The sequence below is a fragment of the Callithrix jacchus genome, chromosome 6, assembly GCF_049354715.1.
Source record: "Callithrix jacchus isolate 240 chromosome 6, calJac240_pri, whole genome shotgun sequence".
Taxonomy (NCBI): domain Eukaryota; kingdom Metazoa; phylum Chordata; class Mammalia; order Primates; family Cebidae; genus Callithrix; species Callithrix jacchus.
This window is the reverse complement of record NC_133507.1, coordinates 20,298,163-20,315,743: the sequence shown is the minus strand read 5'-3', so window position 1 is coordinate 20,315,743 and position 17,581 is coordinate 20,298,163. Positions and strand designations below refer to the sequence as shown.

The following is a 17,581-nucleotide window of genomic DNA, read 5'->3' as shown; positions in this document are numbered from 1 at the left end:
ATGGCTTCATTTAACAGATGAGGAACATGAGGTTAGGAGATTTCCTCTCTAACCACAATTATTAAAATTTAAGTAAACTTTCCCAAAATCTGATGAAAGAACCTAGTATTATAGTTCAATGAGTCACCAATGCCCCAGATTATGAAATAGCCTGTGAGAAAAGATACACCAGTGCTATTCAAGGACAGCAGGGTTGGGGTGAGGCATTTGTCACTCTGCCTGACGATGCAACATTCTCGATCGCCCTGGCCCGTCAGCAAGCCACAGCATTGCAGAAGAGAAGAACCATTCCTCCTGGAGGCCCTAGGTTCTGAATGTGTCCAGTAGGCCCAGAGGTCAGGATCTACGGGCAGATCGAAAAGTCTGAGACACAGAAGCCCCGCACTTCAGCAACATTGTGTAAGGACAGGGCCTTCAGTCAGGAAGGGTTTCTCTCTCCAACCATGTATAGGGGAAACTAAAGGCTTTGCCTGGCAGCCGAGAGATTTTATCATCCCAGGAGTTGGATAACCAAGCTCTAAACCATGGGACCACTTTCTGGGCCAAGTAGTGAGCAATGAGGAGACTCCAAGCTCAGGTTCCTGGCTTTGTCTTTGGTGAGTAGAGACATGTCCACCGCTAGAGCGGAAACAGCTTAAAGGATTTAAGACACCAGCAAGGTTTCCAATGGGGGCTCACCCTAGCCTTGGGGCAAAGGAGTATCTGTCACTTTCCTTAATCTTCTCTCAGGCCAAAAAGAAGAAGCATTAAGAAAGATTCCCTGAGGATACTGCAAGAACCCTGCAATTGCCTTGTTCACAAACTACCACACTAGAGATGTCTCAGAAAAGCAGCTTCCCTTTTGGTACCTACTATCCAGAATGACTCCAGGTGAGACACACGAGAGAAGGGGCCACCTGGGCCAGTGGAGGTATGACACCTCATCTCAGACATGACCATAACCCAGTGTGGCTCAGTGAAGCCTCTCCCATTTCACTTAAGACCAAGTTGTGGTCATTTATAGAGGATGGAATACTGTGTCTGATGGGATACAGGAATAGTCCAGGGGTCTCATAAGAGGGCTAGTTGTGGAGTAGGGCTGAGCTGAAGCTGAGATGAAAAGAGATGATCAAAGAGCCAGAGAAGGAATCAGTCGTGATATTGAAATTGCCAAACTGCATTCTCTACGCCAGCAAGAGTCTGGGACAGGAGCAAAAGAATAAGTAAGTCCCATCCTCTGCTTTCAAAATGTCACACTCTAGCAGAAATAAAGAGGGGAAAACGAGGGTGGCTATGGGAAATAGGGCAGGGGCTACAGAATGAACACAGCAAGAACTCTGGTGAGCTGGTAATGGGGAAGAGGGAGGGAGCAAAGCTTGGCTGCCTTGGAATAAGCTGATAGCTGGGGAGTGGGAGGTGGTGGTGAAGGGGGTGGGCAGGGCTGAAATTCACACCAAGAGACTAGAAGGTATCAAGATGGGTTATTGACAGAAGTCAAACTCATGAACTGTGTCAACATCAGTTCTTCCAGAACTCAGATGCCTTTTGGTAAGATGACTCTGAACAGGAAGGCTGCCTTGACTTTGAAGGTCATCATCTCCCGTGTTACAGTAGAGACGAGTTACTTCAGGACTGGAAGCCATCTATATTTATCTCTAGGGACACTTGGATATCTGGCTCTGGATCTTGGGCCAGATAAGAGCAGAAGAATTTGTGATGTGCTATTTAAAGTCTGAACTCCTCTGGCCACCCTGAGGGCCACTGTGTTGACTGATGGTTTTCAATGGCATAACTGGTTTGTCAACCCAGCTTGATCATGAAAACCCCTCTGGGCACTTCCGCTTTGAGCTCTTGTGAAGTGAAGATTTCTTGCACAGACCTTGGTGGCCCATGTGTGAATGAGAAGCACACAGAAAGTTGTGCCTCGAGGTCTCTTGGATCCCTGTGGCTTCCCTACACTCCTTGCCTACAATCTCTCTCGCTCCATGGTGCCCTCTGCCCCGATCTAAAAACCTTCTGTGAACATGTGCAGTAGAGCCCTTTCAAAGCCAAACTAATGACATCGTTGCATTTCCTGATCTCAGTGTTGCAAAAGCAGATGCCAACAGGGGCCAGGCAGGTTATACAAATGGGTAATACTTCCAGGCATCCCTAACAGGGAGTGTGGGGACAGAGGAACACATGCTCATCTAAAGGGAACAGCCAGCACCTAACTCCAGCCAACTGCTGCATTACAGAAGATAGCCCCTATTCCTACTGTTTCAAAAAGAACCAGAAATCTAGACTGCTAAATAAAATCTCAGTTTTAAAGCACTACTCACCAAACAGTAGTTTCATCTACTGTTTGAGAACCCTGCATGAAAGAGATTTGTGCAGGCTTTAACAGTATGTTTAGAAAGTGAGGATTTACAGTTTTTAAAAATAATAGGTACCTCATGGGTCAAATCTCTAAATCCTATGACAGTTACTCTTAATCTGCTATTCACTCTTTTATCAAGCATTGAGCAACCCCTGGATACTGAAGTCCTAGGCTCTCTCCCACCTCAGAGTCTGCACACCGCTCTTTCCTCTTCCTAGAATCTTCTTTGTTCAGGTCTTTGCATAGATAGCTCCTCATATTTCAGGCCAAATCTCAAAGAGGCATTCCCAGACCATCCATCTACAACAGGCTCTCCCTCCCACAGGTGGAATCGTACAGACCAGTTCGAAGGTCATCACAAGTATTTCAAGTGAATGATGCTAATGCCTTGGACCAGATTGGCAGGTGGAGTGGTAAGAAGTGGCTGGATTCTGGGTGCATTTTAAACGTTGCCTCCAGAGGAAGGGTGGTAACGAAAGCAAGCAATGAACATGATCCCCAAAGAAGTCAGTGACAATACAGAAGAGATTCAAGGACTAAGCCCTGAAACATTCCAACATTTAAAGGCCAGGAAGAGGAAGAGAGACCAGCGATGGAGTACAAGAAGGAGCAGCCAGTGGGCAGCTGGAAAACAAGGAGACAGAGGTAGCTTAGACATCCAACAAAGAAAGTGCATCAAGGGGGAGAGAGTGACCAGCAGTTACAGTAGCTGTGAATAGGTGAAGAAGCTGAGGATGAGAGCTGACTGCTGAACTGAGCAGGTGGAGGCCAGGCGTGATCTAGACAAGAACAGGTTTCTGAAGAGGTGAGGATTAACTCCCGTGTAAAGATGCAACGTCCTCACTCATTCATCCGACTGAAAGTGGGTTCAAGTGAGAAGGGGAAGTGAGGAACTGGATTCAGTGAATTTTACTGGGAAGGGAACAGAAAAGACGTGTGGGAAAAAGAACCGTGTGGTGTGCCAGTGGGAATGATTCCATAGAGAGATAAATATTGATGAAGAGGAGTTACAAAATGATGAGGAAAATGTTTACAAAAGTGATGTTCTGGAAGATGAGAGGGGATGGGATACGGGTGGCCCGGTGAGCCCCACCCTGGTCAGCACAGAGGAAGGTAGGTGTGGCAGTGGGGACTGTGGACGTTCTTCTCTGGTTGCTTCTGTTTTTCTCAGTTCAGGAGGAACTGAGTTTGTGAGTCTGAGAGAGAAGATGAGGAAGAGATGCTGGAAATTGGAAAACAGTGGGTAAGACACAAAATCACCATGGAGGAGAGCGTGAAGGGATGAGGGAAATGAAGGATGATGGCTAGCAGCACAGAGGGTCCCCTGGAGGCTCCGGATCATAAATTCAGTGAGGCCAGTGGGCAACCATTTGTGTTCTGCATTCCTGACCAGCCACGTACAGCAATGAGGTATAGGGACAGACTGAGGAAAAGTCAGATGCAACCAGGTGTGGGGAACACGGCCAAAAAAGAGAGGTGCAAGGTGATGTGCTCAGGAGGTGACTGTGATGATGGACATGACATTATGTTCAGTGAGGAATGCAGTGAGAAAGAGGGAGCAATAAGAGACAGTTAGATTAAAAAGCTGAAGATTGGAGAGGACCTTAAGGAAATGAGAGACCAGGACTGAGGAAATCACTTATTAAAATCTCCAAGGACAATAACAGAAATATGCTTGGAATGTGACAGTGAGGAACCTGGAACTACAATTCTCCAGGAATGAGAGCACATGGCCCAGGGGTCAGTGGAAGAATGTGTAGTAAGTGATACTCTTGGATGACAAGAAATTTGAATATGAGATCTTTTAGTGAGGAGAGAAGGAGAGTGGCCTGAAAGTGTCCAGGGGAGGAAGAAAGAGCAATGGTGTAAGAGTGGAGGCTGACAGGGCAGGTAGCATCCTCAGAGGAGAAGGTAACATCCTCAGAGAAGAAGGAGGAAGCATACGGGAATGCAAGTGTGGGTGTTAAGGGGTGTCCTGGGAGACGTGGGACTTCCATTGGTGATTGACATACAGGGATAAAGAGCACAGTGAAATTTGTCCTGATCTTGGTGGCAAGTGTTGAGGAGAAAAAATCCTGGGAAGTCTACCAAGAGTACATTGAATTCTAGAATCTTCTTTACTCCTGCCAGTGGAAAAATGGAGGTCAGAGGGAATCATCTTGGCTTTGTTTTGTTTTGTTGTTTAGTCTTTTTATTAAAATGTTGGCTCCATGAGAGGAGGGACTTACACCTCTTGTTCATCCGTAAACAAGCCAGTGAGTAAGCTGACTCCTTAAAGAGTTATTGAGTAAAGTGAAAAATTAAAAATATACAAATAGAAGCTCACATTTACTGGATCCTTACTGTGTGCCAGAGACTGTGATGAGCCCTGTATGTGCTTTATCTTCTTTAATCCTCGCAATGGTTCTGTAAGCAGGTACTAATAATATTCTAATCTCACAGATTAAGAAACCAAGGTTAGGGAGGTTAAGTGACTTGTGTAAGGTGATAGTGTTGGTGATATATCCAAGATATGAAGTCAGTCTACTTTTAAAACCCTTATGCCTGTGACAGACTCTGTCGGTCACATTCCCAACAGCCTTTTTCCCTTTGCTTCCTTGGTAAGGGAATTCTGGCTTTTGCTCAGGTACTGTGTTCAGAGAGATGGCCTCCCCAAACACACTCAACCCTAGGGAATCAATCATAGTTAATTTAAGATGGTCATCTTCATCCAGTTCTTCTTGCCAGTAAGCAATAAGACATGGTGGACACCTGCCAGATGATAATGGGAAAGCCATGTGGGAGGGCGTAGAGCTTACAGCTATGGTGGCCACCTTGTGACCGTCAGGCAAAGTAAAGAGAATCACAGGCATGCTGGCCAGACAGTGGCACACACCTGTAATCCCAGCACTTTGGGAGGCTGAGGTGGGGGGGGATCATGAGGTCAGAGATCAAGACCATCCTGGCCAACATGGTGAAACCCCGTCTCTACTAAAATACAAAAAAAAAAAAAAAATTAAAATTAGCCAGGGGTGGTGTGTGCACCTGTAGTCTCAGCTACTTGGAACTAAGGCAGGGGAATGGCTGGAACCCAGGAGGCGGAGACTGCAGTAAGCCAAGATTGCACCACCACACTCCAGCCTAGCGACAAAGCAAGACTTCGTCTCAAAAAAAAAAAAAAAAAGGAGAATCGCAGACATGCCAACCTCACGACCTGACATCAGTGAATCATTGAACCAACTCTGGTACCACCTACTTTTAAAATTCTTTATCAATAAATAATGAGTATCTTTATGATTGAAAGCCATGGTTACCAGAAGCCACATGCATCCTATACACATGCTGCCATCTAAAAAAGAAATCACACTAATGAAAGATTATATGATTGGCTTAAATAAGCATCCCTATGAATACACGGCAAGACAACTTGACACAGAGGAAAGAATTCTGTGCCAACAGTCAGGAGTCCCAGGTTCTGGTCTGAGAGTACATGACTCTGACCAAATCACTTTCTTCTTTGGGCTCAGTTTTTTCAAGTCAGAATCAAAGGGCATGCTGGAAGTTCTCCTTTCTCTCTTTCACTTCTAATATTAGATGGCACTATAATTTTGTAATTCATGCCTTATGCCTTATAATCTGTTATCATGTCTCCTTTCAAGGATAAAACTTCCCTTTCTAGGACCCAAAAGTGGTGAACAAGAGAGGCCAAGGCAAGGACAAAACTTCTTTGGACTATTTTCCACACATCCCAGCAGAGACCGATGTATGCCACTGAGTCAGCAAAATCTCCAGTGACGAAGCAGAAAGTGTACATTCCTTACATTCAAGCAGCCCAGGCCAGCCCACACCGAGAAGAGGATGTTCACACCCAGTCTGTTCAGTGGACCCCATGGGGCATGTCAAAGGCTAGTACATTTTGGGGACTTTCTATCATACCTCCTTTCTTCCATCCCTGCTAATATTTGTGCTTTTCCAGCTTTCTTCTCTGAAACTAAAATCAATCCTTTGCAAAGTGACACTCAGTTCATCTGAGCTTGTGCTGGTTAAGGTTTGTAAAATAAAGAGGGATTTTATACCCACTGGCCTACAAAGAGTCCTTTTAGCTGGCAGTCATGAGCTCCACCAAGGACCTGAGTGTTCCCTGTCTGATGGGGCTGCTGGTGGAAGGGATGCGGGAAATTCTTTGTGTTCTGTTGCTCTGCTCTATACTTAGTGACAAATCATCTCTTGGGACCGATATGGAAGATGGCAATGTCACCACTCAGATCTCTGGAAGCCTATTCTAGGCTGACAGTCTGTGCCTCAGGGATCACAACAGACCCCTGCAGTTTGCCCTTCCAATGAAATCAACACAAACAAAACCCCTCTCTTACCTACTGAGATGGCTGGCACTGACTCCAGTACGTTGATAGAGGCCAATGCCTACTTCACACTTGCACTTTATTGGGGTCACCCAATTTGCATAAAAGTTGTTAAGATTATGTGTGTCATGCACACCTGGAAAAATCTTCCAAGGATGAGACAGCAAGTAAAGGAGACGCAAAAGACTTTCAAGTCAGATACACCTGGACTTTTCAAACCCTAGATCTGTCACCAACCAGTTCTCACAAGTTACTTTATCCTCTTATAGCCGATGTTTCCTCATCTGTTAAACAGTGAAAATAAGGTTTACCTCGCAGGTCATTATAAAGGTTAGAAATGGTGTAATATAAGATACCTGGGGCAAAATGGATGCAGAGAAAGAGCTTATCAAATTATAACTCTTGGTAGTAGTGGTAGTGATATAATCATTATAATTTGCTTTTTAAATTTGAAAAAAAGTAACAGGTTATACAAGTCAGAGGGAAATAACTGACTTGTTCACATCAGTTTCTTCTGCGTTCTATGAATAAGTCTGTATGGGAGAAAACAAACTTTTTAACTTCATTAGTATAAAGAAACCCAGGTGACAATGAGTGGCAACACAGAACCAGAAAGTCACATTAGGAACTGGAGTCCAGCACTCATCCCTGGAGGTCACTGAGCAACACATCCCTCATTGCCAAAATACAGACCATCACCCTGCTCATCACACACAGTCATTTGAAGATCAAATAAGAGTGATTAGGAAAACCGCTAAAGATCTATAAAGCACTGTACAAGATTTTTTAATGCAGTTCCATTTTTTTCATGCTACCCAAGATATGTGCAAATATTCCAAACATCATCGCAAGCCCAAGAAAGAAGCCATGTGGGGATCACTCCTACTTTTTATATAGCACAACAAGCTAAAACAGTGACACCTCAGCAGCTCCTCATACACAGTCTTTGCATAAACTACCTGGTTCTCTACTCTGGCTGCACAATCACATCACTAGAGAGCTATTAAAAAATGCATATGCCCATGACTCACCCATAGATGTTCTGGCTTAATTATTCTAGAGCAAAGCCTGTGGTTTATTTTAGCAGCTCCCCAGGTGATTCTATTGTGCAGCCAGGATTAAGGACATTCATCTAGAGCAGTGGTTGTCAACTGGAAGTGATTTTGCCCCCAAGGGGACATTTATATCTTTAGACATTTTTGGTTTTCACAACTGGGAGCAGCGTGCTACAGGCATCTAAAGGATAGAGGCCAGGCATGCTGCTAAGCATCCTACAATGCAAAGGACAGCCCCTCAGAACACGGAATTGTCCAGCCCAACATGTCAATAGTGCATGACTTGGAGAGGGGCCACACAGAGGACTCTTTCTAAAGAAAGTCAGTAACTGACCATACTGCACAAAAATAGCTCAGCAATACTCCTGGTCTCACATGCTCTCCAGAACCTTGTCATTTCCTCCATCGGGAGACAGAGTCTATTTCTCCTCTTCTTGAAATTGAACTAGTCTTTATTACTATCTCAACAAACAGAATTCAAGGAAATAGCATGCTTGACTTCTGAGGCAAAGTCACAAAAGCCTTCTGCTTGTCTTTCTCTCTCAAGATCTCTTTCCAATATCTCCCCTTGGGAAGCCCCAAAACAGTGGGGGGAAAAAAAATCCAGCTACCCTGGAGCTGCCATGTTGGAAAGATCACATGGAGAGATCACACAGAGATAAAAAGAGATGCTCAAAAGAAGCCCCAGCCATCCGCGTCTTCCACCCTGGGTACCAGATATTTGTGTGGGTGAGCCCTCTAGTGATTCTAGCCCCCACCTTCCAGCTGCCCCAGGCAATGTCAAATGGAACAGGGGCCAGGTATCTTCTCAGACTGCAGATTCATAGGCAAAGTAAATGGGGTAGAGGTTTTGGTTCTACAGGGAGTGTATGTTTGCTTCCTTGTTTGATATGCAATATCAAAGGTAACAAGAACAAGTCCCTTATGATTCTATAAAAGATTCGTCTCTAAACCCTCTTCATTGCACCACCAAGGTCAAAAGCTCACATATACTTGTAGATGGAATGAATTTATATACTTTCAGCCCACACCCATCTATGCAACTTCCACCTCCATCCTCAGTGAGTATGCCAGTTTACTTAAGAATTCTTCCTATTCATTCCTGTTGTGCTTTCTGTGGTCCAGAAGATCATATTTTCCAACATGTGGGTCAAGGGGCTTATGAGTCCTTTTTATTCTTGGTAAGTTTTCCACGGTGGGAGCAAATATAAGCATAAATATAGGTGAATCAACATAAATAAAGAGCATATTTTTTATTCTGATAATTAGTAAATTGGTAAATAGGATAATCTTTCATGACAGCAAAGTAATATATCCATCTCAGCTGCTATGAAAATTCAACTCACAATTTATTCTAATGCAGCTGTCCTATCTGACATTGCTCTGTGTTCTCCATGTAGCTGGCAGAGATACCACAACCAGGGGTCAACTGTTAGCTTCTAAGTCTTCCCACACCACCTCATGCCAACTTTAAAGATCTCAGTCCTTTCCAGTCAGTGTTCTCACTTTAACAGAAGATGCCCTGCAAGGCTGGGAATTCAATTTGCACTGTAATTCAGCTGTTCACAGAATGAGATTCTGGGTTTAGTTTTCAGCCATCTCAGGAGATAAGGATCTCTTTCAAATCCTTTATACAGCATTTGAGCTGGGAATTTGAATCCTCGGGCTCATTCATTTCTTTCCCCACATTGTCCAGGAACATTAGTGCTATCAGCCAAAGTCATTATACTCATTAGTTTGACAAAAATGTTTGAAGGTAACATGTACTTGGTCACCCAGATTCTTGCCTATTATAAGTATTTGATTAGGTGTATCTAGTGATATTTTATGTATTGTCATTGCCACATCACATCATGGACTATCAGTACTCTCTTTACTCCTAGAAATAGAGTCAAAAATGTCTTTAACATGAACTCAACATAAGTGCCCATCAACAGAGATTAGAGAAAGAAAACGTGGTGCATATACACCATGGAATACTACACAGCCATCAAAAAGAACAAAATCATGTTCTTTGCAGCAATATGGATGCAATTGGAGGCCAAAATCCTATGTGAATTAATGCAAGAGTAGAAAACCAAATACTGCATGTTCTCACTTATAAGTGGGAGCTAAATATTGGGTATTCATGGACATAAAGATGGGAATAATAGACATTAGGGACTACTAGGGAGGAGAAAGAACTGAAAAACTGTTAGGTACTTTGCTCACTACCTGGGCGATGGCATCATTTGTAACCCAAACCTCAGCTTCACATCTAGGTAACAAACCTGCACATGTATCCACTGAATCTAAAATAAAAGTTGAAATTATATTTTAAATTCAAAGGGAACTACTGCTGTAACAATATGTCATACTCAAAAAATAAAGTACCTTTAAATCTAATTGAATTAAGAAGCCAGTTCCCAAAACCGCAGAACCAGTTCAGAAAACTCATCCTCAAAATTATGCTCCCCTAGAAGCACTCCCAGTACCAAAATCAGTGGGACAGAGGGATCATCCTAAAACCACAGGCCGCATCTTACCACCTCCTTCCTCAAAGTCATATTTCATAGCTCCCCATTAAACAGCTCTCTATTGCCAGAGGAATCAAATCCACACTCCTAAAACATGGCAATCTACGAATGCCTGCTAGGGGAGCCCTTCATTTTAAGTCTATTCTATTTCTTTTGTTGTTTTTATTTTTTTCACAAGGGCATCAAGTTATCAGTCTATCCTAAAGAATCAGGTGATCTAAACAATATAAATAAGAACAGCTGATATAAATCAAACACAGAAAGAAATCATGGACATTCCCAGTGGTGGATTTCACCATCATGAGTAAGTAGGTATTTACTAAGGACATTTTTTTGCCAGACAAGTGACCCCCCGATCCATGCCACTCCCTTCTGAGACACAGAGAGGCTCCTCCTTTCAGGAACTAACAATGAATTTAGGCTTACAGAAAACACGGATCATAAATCAAATATTCTGCCCTGATGCTCAGCTAGAATTTGCATATAAAACAATCATAGGATAACCTTTCATGACAGCAGAGTAATATATCCATCTCTGAGCTGCTATGAAAATTCAACTCACAATTTATTCTAATGCAATTGTCCCATCTGACATTGCTCTGTGTCCTCCATGTGGCTGGCAGAGATACCACACCCCAAGGGTCAACTGCTAGGTTCTAAATCACTTTCTGAAAGGTAGAACTCCCAGGGTCTTTTCACTGCAGATGGCAAGAAACTAACAGCCAATAAAATACATAACAAGTCACTGGGTCCTTCCAAGAAACCAAAACTCTGCAGGCAAAATCTGGAACTCTTCCCTGAAAGTGAAGCTCACTTTCATAGGCATGAAGTTAGGGAATACCCCACAGTTCCAGGTTAAGGTGTTTATTTTCAATTATGAAAACTTGGTGTCAGTTTATCAAATGCAGGCAGAAAAGGATGGGGCTGGTTTGTCTTACGTGTCACCAATATTGTCATCCTATAGGTTGGTGCAAAAGTAATTGTGGTTTTTGCCATTTAAAAGTAAAAAGCTCCAGGGAGAGAAGGCTCTGAGTTGCCACTGATGTCATTTATAAGAACCAAATGGCTCAATCTGCCACACAGCCCTGAGCTTCCTACGTTTAGTCATTTCTTTGGGTGATTTTTTTTTTACACACACCCAGAAAATACATAATGATCACAATGAAAGGCTAAAATACATGTGGATTCACTCCTCAACCACCTAACATTGTGATATCTCAGAAGACCTCAGATTGGTCCAAAGTCACACAATCATTAATAGAGCAATTGCAAAAACAAGTCACCTAACTCTAGAACCCCCTCAACCTCAAGCTCTATCCCTTAACGCTGTTTTTGTTTTTTTCCTATCTGAATAAAAGTGATAAGACTGACTGCTGCATTGAACAATTATATTGTGGTGCTTGTATTTTACATTTCTGTGTGACCTCTATTTCCACCATTAGAATAAAACTCACTGAGTTCCAGGACTTTGACTCCTTGAATTGCTATAGACCAGAGGAGTACCAGGCGTGTGGTAATGTTCAATCATTTTTTAAAAGAATGGAGGAAGACTTTAATTAACAAATGAATGCATTGTCCTTCATGGAGGGCTAAAGGAGACCAACTGCTGGACACTGTGCAGGGATGAGCCTTCAATGCTAACCACATACTCACAGACCTTTTTCTTCCCCAAGTGAGACAGTTCTAGATGAACATCCAAAAGCAAATAAGGCTCAAGAGAAAGAAACTTTCATCTTTATAAAAGCTCAGAAAAATAGGACAGCAGCACCCAGATATTTTTGTCACCTGGCCAAGGCACATTTCTTTATTTTCTGAACTGATTCATTCATTTACAGGAAGAAAATAACAAAACATCCTATGATTTGACACTTGAATTTGGGAGTGGAGATTTCTCTTACTGAATTCCTTTCCTGGGCCATCATGTAGACGTCAAGTATCAAGACATCACTTTCAGAGAGTTTCTTTTTCTCTGTCTTTTTTTTTTTTTTTTTTTTTTTTTTTTCTGAAACAAGGTGTCCCTCTGTCACCCAGGCTGGAGTACAGTGGCATGATGATAGCTCACTGCAACCTCCACCTCCTGGTCCCAAGAAATCCTCCCACCTCAGCCTCTCAAGTAACTGGAACTACAGACATGCACCACCATATCTGGCTAATTTCTTTTGTATTTTGTGGATATGGTTTTTACCAAGTTGCCCAGGCTGGTCTCAAATTCCTGGACTCAAGTGATCCTCCCACCTCAGCCTCCCAAAGCAGTGGGATTACAGGCGGGAGCCCCCACACCCAACTGGAGAGGTTCTTTTTAAAATAGAGAGACGACGGCATAAGAGAGAAACTAAGTGAGCAGAACTGAAACATAAATGGCCTTTTCACTAGCTGAGGAAGAATAGCTTCACCTTGGAAGTCTACCATAAAAAACATTGGGTGAAAGAAATTTACAGTCTCACCCGAGAAAATCTGTTCCTGAATCATCATCAAGCAATCAGTTTAGTAATAATAACAACCACAATCAATAATAATAACGAAGATATCGTGAGCACTGATTAGGTGCAGGTACTGTTTTAGCCACGTTAAGTGGATTAACCTCATTTAATCCTTAAAAAAAAAAATCCTATGAAGTAGATACCATTATTATCTCCATTTTGCAAACAGGGAAACCAAGGCACAGAGAAGCCAGGGTTCTCTGTGACTTTCCCAAAATCACCCTACTAAGAATTGGCACAGCAAGGGCTCAAACCCAAGCAACTGGCTCGAGGGCCATGTTGCTTTGTCACCTCACTGCAGCTATAATTCACTGCAAACAAGAAGTAAGCTTTGAGGGGGCACATGGGCTGGCTGCTGTACACCTGCATTATCTCATTTAGTCTTCACAGCAATGTATTACTGCTCTTATTCTACAGATGGAAAAACTGAGAATTAGAGGAGTCATACCTTGCCCAAGGTAGCTGGTGGATCTATGAGATAAAGGACATACCCAGTTGCCAAACTCTAGAGGTCAGACTCCAGTGCCCACATCATTAACAGCACACCATGCTCCGTTTCTATTGGGACCAGTCTGGTTTTCCAAGCAAAACAGGGTGCTTGATGACACAGAGAGCAGCCTGCGCATGGCATAACCTCTTTCCCACAAACCAGGCATGAGAGACAGGCTTTATGGTGTGGCAGAATGGGTACAGACTTTGAAGTCAACTAGACCTGGGATCAATCCCCTGCTCAACACTTACAAGCTATGTGACCTTAGATAAACTCTCTGAATCTGTTTCTGCATGTTTACACTGAAAGACAAAGATCATCTAACCACCGTGGTGACTCCGAAGCTGACATGTGACAGTGTGTGGAAATTCTGGCCTCATGAAATCCTCAAATCATCCAGCCCCCTGTATCCATTTAGACACTCATTTTCTTGACCACAAAGAGAGTCACATGAGTACACAGGAAGTCCATCTCTGTTCAAAGGGTCTGCCTGCTCCTCCTGGGCGGAGTCATAGCATCTTCTGGGCAGATACTAAAAGCAAAATTAAAAATCATGGACTCCCCGGATTAAGACCATGTTCCCTTAACTCCCAGCATTTGCCCTGGGAGCCAGCAGGAGTCACAATGATACTGCAGCTCTGTTAATGAGGCTGCCAGGCACCACGGTGCCAGAGAGACCAGCAGGGCATGAAATCATTACCGACATTGCCAATTTGGACTAACAGGGGCCCAAGGTTTCAGCTGGGAATACTGCAAAACAAATTAATGCCTCGGAAATATTTACATCAGTTGGAGATGGTTTGGTTTTCATTGGGGTTTTGGAGTTTTGTTGTTTAACTGTTGGTTTTGTCCTTTAAAAAAATTTACTATTTGTACTTAAAAGCAGGTAGCAGAATTTCTTAATACGAAAGAGAACTATACTAAAATCCGTTGGTGTTTGAAAACTATAGGTGATACCCTTGCTTCTCAAGTCCTTTCTTCTGCCTGCATACACTCTGCCTCTTTTCGTCCCCTAATGGTCACAGCTGACACAGCTCTAATCATTTTTAATGGACCGTTAGTTAAACACAAATGTGTAAAAACATTTTTTAAAGTCCTAGGGACAATTCCCTAGGCAGATGTTCTCTATTTTATGTCTCGATTTTGTGTACAGTGGCTCTAAATCCTGGAAGTGATTTAGAGTGTACAGTGGCTCTAAATGCAGCCCACAGGCTAAATCTGACCCACGGACCATTTTTGTCAATAAAGTCTAATTAGAACATAGTCACGCCCATTTGTTTACATGTTGTGCAAAGTTGCTATTGTGCTATAGTCACAGCGCTGAGTGGTTGTGACAGAGACCATCTGGGTGTCTACAATATTTACTATCTGGGTCCTCACAGAACTGTTAGCTAGCTCTTGCTCTATAGCAAGTACTGGGGACCCGACTTGCACCAGGTATTTCATAGAGCCTGTCCCTACAGTAACTAAATAATTCTCTGTGTTTGTTAATGTCTGTTTCTTCAACTACACACAAATTGACGGACAAAAGCTATTTCTGAGCACAGAGACTAGCATAACGTAAACAAAAACTATTTGTTGAATGAAGGAGCTGAAGTGCTAGATAGATTTTGAGCTCTTGAGGGTCATAAGCACATCCTGGTCTTGAATGAGAACTTGACTGATGGTAAGTTCTCAGTAATTGCATATTTGCTGCACAATTAATTTCATGGACTCTAAATTTAGAGGGTAGATACATTTTGCAGGACATGTGGTGACTGAAGACAAATGCTTGTCTATGCGATGATGAAGCTTTTCTACATCACACCATTTGTGCATATCCTCTAGTTTCACAAATCCTCTCTGCCTCAGCCTGATGCTGATGCTGGGTTCTGATGGTGCTAATCCCTAAATTGGTTTGCAAAGCTAGTCCTTTATCATGTAGAATCCATCTGCGCTCCACAGCATGGTTGCCAGCAGCCTGCAGGGACGCCACTGGTGTGCGCAAGCCATCATTTTCATCCCTAGGGTATGTGGGCATTCAGCCTACTAACATTTACGTACATGAGAAACCAGAAACAGACACCATCAGATTCTGGAAAGACACAGAGAGAAGGACTAAGTGGTAGAGACTAGCCAGAGATCTCTTCCCAAATGTATTTGTCATTAGGACATGGAAGGAGGTTTCACTTGCCACTCTCACATTTGCCACTCCCAAAATGTATTTGTCATCTGGACATGGAAGGAGGTTGACTACGAAGAAGAGAGAAATCTGACTCTCAAGGAGGTAACAAGATCTGGAAAGCAAACTGAGAGCTCATAAATCGATAGAAATCTCACTGAGGCTCATACACCTCAATAGAAATCGAAGCTCCAACACTTAGCTGTGCAAACTTAAACCAATCAATTGATTTCTCCAAGAAAATAATTTCTTAATAGCAAAATGGGTACATTGTGATATACTTAAAGTGTCTAATAGTGGCAGATACTGTATACATTTTACTTCTCCTTCCTTTTCATATTTTTAACACCTCAAAGAGAATGATCATTGGAAATTTCCACTTACCAAGCATTCCTTTCTTGGAACTGGACAGACACATGTCCTTCTCTGCACTGGGCAGAGCAAAACTCACCACAAACACTTCCACCCCATCGGCCATCAGGGCCAAACCCAAGACGAAAAAGAGAATCCACTGGAAGCGGCCATGGCCACACTCATCCATGATGGTCTCGTATTGGTGGGCCAATTGCTCCTCATCTTCCAGCCTCTCAGCTATCAGGTCTGTTTGTCCCCGAAGGCTGTCCATTCTGGAGGACGCCATCTTGGCCTGCTTGGCCTTGACATCATCTGGGTGAGGGATACCCTGGTACTCGCCCTCATAGATCTCGTCATCCTCATCATGGCCTTCAGTGACATCACTCTGTGCATCCTCATCCGGGTTGGACTCATTGCCACGGTAATAGCCATCACTGGGGGCATAGCCTCCATAGTTGTCCTGATACTTGTAGTCATCCATTCCTTGGTTCTGCGACTGCCTGATTGCCTCTCAAGCTATATCCCTTGCTCTGTGGTAGAGGTTTGGGCTATTTCAATAACCATCATTCATTATGTAGTTCAAATGTGAAATATGTGGTGTGACTTATTAGGTGAAAGTCACACTCGTTTTCTCCCACTTTGTCTTTCAAATCAACCGGATTTGTGCAAAGACCACCTGAACATCTTTCTGCACTCGAAGTCTGAGAAGTTTCAGGCTCTGGTCTCCTTCAGTGACTCAGACGTGTTGTACTGGGAAGTGTTAATTAGAAATGGATCCAGAAGTTCTTCTTGACAGGGAGCAAGCAGGAGTTGGCAGACTGTGTGCTGGCCTGATTTGTCCTGCCACTGAAGGTTATGCCCTGAGAGCAGAGAGAAGGGATAGAGAAGAATGTTACAAAAGGTTGAAATTCTGACAAAATACTCTCAGAAGTAAGCCAATATATTTGGTAATGCCAATGCCTCATGTGTAAGGTGGGGAAATCTTGATCAGATACTCAAATGTCTATCAACTGAATGAGGATTCAATCAGTGAGACTGAGGCTAAGGGAGAAGGAACAGTGGTCAGAGAGGCCTTTTGAAGCTCTAATTAACCCATGAAAGGGGTCAAATCTTCTGCAAGAATGAAATATAAAGTGGTCAAGGGATTTTCACTATAAGACGATTGTGTGTTACAGATTTTCTGTTAGAACTTATCAAGCTTTGGCAATAGTATAGGTTACTGCAGCTCAGTTTCTGTTATAAAAATGGCAGCTTTTGCCAGGCACGGTGGCTCTTGCCTGTAATCCCAGCACTTTGGGAGGCCAAGGCAGGCAGATCACCAGGTCAGGAGATCGAGACCATCCTGGCTAACACAGTGAAACTCCATCTCTACTATAAACACAAAAAATTAGCTGGGTGTGGTGGCACATGCCTGTAGTCCCAGCTCTTCAGGAGGCTGAGGCAGGATAATCACTTGAACCTGGAAGGTGGAGGTTGCAGTTAGCCAACATCATGCCCCTGCACTCCAGCCTGGGTGACAGAGCAAGACTCTACCTCCAAAAGAAAAAGAAGAAAAAAAGAAAATGTCAGCTTTTGCTGAAGGCGGTAGCTCACACCTGTAATCCCAGCACTTTGGGAGGCCAAGGTGGGCAGATCATGAGGTTAGGAGATTGAAACCATCCTGGCTAACATGATGAAACCCCATCTCTATTAAAAATACAAAAAATTAGCTGTGCATGGCGGCACACGCCAGCAGTCCCAGCTACTCAGGAGGCTTAGGCAGGAGACCTACTTGAATCCGGGAGGTAGAGGTTGCAATGAGCCAAGATTGCGTCACTGTACTCCAGCCTGGGCAACAGAGTGAAACT

The 17,581-nt window shown here is 43.3% G+C and overlaps 1 protein-coding gene across 9 annotated transcripts in view; it reads right to left on the bottom strand.

Annotated features, from left to right (window-relative positions):
* The window catches only part of SV2B (synaptic vesicle glycoprotein 2B), a 192,342-nt gene that overhangs the window by 50,817 nt on the left and 123,944 nt on the right, over positions 1-17,581 (bottom strand). For all 9 annotated transcript variants that reach the window (XM_078326824.1, XM_035303880.3, XM_078326825.1 and 6 more), the window contains one exon: positions 15,765-16,594. In XM_078326824.1, coding sequence (XP_078182950.1) covers positions 15,765-16,215 — 451 coding nt within the window. In that variant the 5' untranslated portion in view covers positions 16,216-16,594. The remainder of the gene's footprint in view (positions 1-15,764; positions 16,595-17,581) is intronic.